General features: G+C 33.2%; 1 protein-coding gene across 1 annotated transcript; it reads right to left on the bottom strand.

Moving 5' to 3' along the window:
- Window positions 1-395: 395 nt before the first annotated feature.
- Window positions 396-943, bottom strand: LOC120152012 (uncharacterized protein At5g65660-like). Its single transcript, XM_039164313.1, has 2 exons — window positions 638-943; window positions 396-548 (listed from the first exon to the last, which is right to left on the bottom strand). Exons 1-2 carry the CDS (start codon window positions 869-871, stop codon window positions 396-398), a joined length of 387 nt encoding a protein of 128 aa, XP_039020244.1. The 5' UTR covers window positions 872-943.
- Window positions 944-2921: the final 1978 nt, after the last annotated feature.

The following is a 2921-nucleotide window of genomic DNA, read 5'->3' as shown; positions in this document are numbered from 1 at the left end:
CCATCCAGGTAAGCAGCTAACGGTCCACGTGTGTTTTCCGTGACACCTCTTAACGACTGTGAACGACGAGTGACTAATTTGTCACAAACGATAACGTTAGTGACCGATTTGTCACAAACGATTACGTTAGTGACAGATTTGTCACAAACGATAACATTAGTGACCGATTTGTAATTTTGAAACATTAGTGGTGAAAACAAAAACTTACCCAAACATCAGTGACTATTGGCATAGTTTACCCAAAAAATAATAATAATTACATCTTTCTTGACTGTTTGAAACATTGATATGTGGTAAATTACTTGGACAATTAATATACAGCTCTAAATCATAAAAATATACAATGATCAGTATAAATGATGAACATGAGATGTATAGTAAAGACGTTTTAATCATCAATAGAGTGCAGTCGGAGGTTTCGATACTGTTATGGCAATCTTCGCCGTTCTCGGTGGCTCACATGGACAAGCCATTGCTATGAACCTTGGGACCTTTTCTCCTGCCATCAAAACCAGCAAGGTTTGCCCTACAGTTTTTTCTTTTGGCTTCTGTTTTAAATACCCAAATATCAATACAACAATGCTCAACAACAATTGCAAGTAAAAAGAATACGAAAGGGAGTTAAAAATTACCGTACCATGACAGGAGATGAATCTTGAAACTCTGATGAACGATCCACGACGTTTGATTCAATATCGTCGTCGGAGTCGTCGTGATCGGATGATCCAAAGATAAGAGTCTGAAGCTTGTGCCAGTTGAAATAGCAAAGAAGAAGAGCACTTATGCAGAATAACAAGAGCAAAAGAAGGGCTAAACCGAGAGGAAACCCTATTGATGGCCTCCTTGAGGACAATTCTTCTTCATTCTCCATTGTCTTTTTCTCTTCTTGTTGTTCTACTTTGTTATTCCATCATGAAGATGATATACGTAAAGCCAATATGGAAAGAAAATGGTAATGGTGCGGAATCTCTATCAGAAAGAGAGAGAGATGGTGGATGATTTTTGGTCAAAAATATTATTGAAATTGATGCGAGTGTTGGTGGGTTGCTGAGTGTCTGGGCACCTTAAATTTGGACCTAGCACTTGATCATGTACGGAAACTGTGGGTCCCTTCCTTGCACTTTGCCCCCTCTGTTGGATCTGTACAGTGTTCAGTGGCGGATCCACAGCATCTTGAAGTAGACACTTGTTCATCTGAAGTTTTTATTTGTTAATTATTATTTTATTAATGATATTTATTATAAAATTTTATTTATATATATCTTATTTAAAAATTTTATATTATTAACATATGTGTTTATCTTTAAAAATACTTTTAAATTCATTGCTGTCGGAATCGTCTTTCGGTTGGGCCCGAATTGAGCTTCGACTTAGGAAAATGGATTAGAGTCGCCACCGATCATTTATTTTATTAAAATGGGTTGAACGGATACCCTCTTTCTTACCTGATCTGCGTCTTACCAGTGATATGTCAAATTCGGGAGTCGGTTACTGACGCTAGATAGAATAACGATTATCCTGCAGGCTAGTTCCAGCAAATGATTCACAAGAGAAAATTCGCCCAAAAACCAGATAAAAAAAGTCTCTAGGGTTTAATAAAATATTATTAAATCAAAATCAGTCCACAAGCCGGACTGTTATAACAAAAAATATTGTTTATCGAAATTTTACCAAAAATAGCAAAATCCCGAAAATCACTCTAAATTGAAATTCAAAATAAAATAAGGAATCTGCAAAAAATCCGGCCGAAATCGGATTTAAAATGATTTCCTAATTGACAATCGAAATATTACCATAAATAGTAAAAAATATCTAAATCTAGTGATTTGGAGGGGAAAACGACAAAATTTGAGGTCGAAAAAAGGCCACATGGAGCATAGCTTATTATGGACAGCGTGCGCGTCGAAAAGAGCTTTCCGGATTGGGGTCTTATGCGCGATTCTAACACCCGTAGCCAAAGTTATGGCCAAAAGACTGAAACACACTCAAAACGGCCCCAGTGAGGAACATATCACAATCAATTCTCGCCTTTGCGCTGATCTACCAACTCATGGTATCTCAGCGCCATCAAGGTGCAATCTGACAGCTCATCATCATCTGTATCGGATTCCCCTGCATCAGTTACAGTCAAAGAAGGGTTAGCACCCTTGAATTGCCCTTTTGGTACTATGTAATTTTCAGTTGTCTTTAATTAAGAAGTTTGTAAATTTAAATTAAAAGGTAATATAACGATCCAAAACTTACCATAGATTGGTTGAAATGTACCCTTAAAAGTCAAAAGACGAGTTAGAGAAAAAATGAAAATAAATAAAATAGAGAATGATAAAGAAAATAAGGAATTCCATATAAAGATAAAAAGACGAAGAAAATAAAAAGGAATAAAAATATAAATAAAATTAAAACTAAAACTAAAAACATAAAATAATAAATAAAGTAGTAATAATATATATACAATAACAAAATGAACATCAAGAAATAAAAAAATGATAAATAAAGTAAAAAGTAGAAGAAGAAAAACGAGCATATATACAATATAATATAAAAAATAATCAAATAAGAAATAATTAAGTAATAAACGTGTAAAAATATTGATAGTATATATTTACATAATAATAAATATAGTAGAGATATAAAATATATATACAAATATATATATTAAAATAATAAAAAAGGTAATAATAATGAATAAAAAATGAAAATAAAATAAAAAATATAATTCAATATAGATAATAATAAATATATTACTTAAATAAAAAAAGAAAAAAATGTAAAAGGATCGAATTGATTGAAAAGCAATAGTGGGGATCGATTTTAGGAGAAATTAAGGGTGATAACGGAAGAATTAAAGAAAAGGGGACCAAAACGCGAATTCCCCCCTTTTATGTTCAAAACACGCGGGTTGTAAGAGGTTGGGTCGGGTC

Source organism: Hibiscus syriacus, unplaced genomic scaffold, assembly GCF_006381635.1.
Source record: "Hibiscus syriacus cultivar Baekdansim isolate YM2019G1 unplaced genomic scaffold, ASM638163v2 tig00111081_pilon, whole genome shotgun sequence".
NCBI classification, from domain to species: Eukaryota; Viridiplantae; Streptophyta; class Magnoliopsida; order Malvales; family Malvaceae; genus Hibiscus; species Hibiscus syriacus.
Note: the sequence above shows the minus strand (reverse complement) of the source record. Positions and strands in the feature narration are given on the sequence as shown.

Bases quoted from the DNA above. Each gene is read 5' to 3' on its own strand.
- LOC120152012 (XM_039164313.1), bottom strand. From the start codon at position 871: ATGGAGAATGAAGAAGAATTGTCCTCAAGGAGGCCATCAATAGGGTTT. The intron at 549-637 runs GTACGGTAATTT...TATTTAAAACAG, and splicing joins AAGATTCATCTCCTGTCATG to AAGCCAAAAGAAAAAACTGT.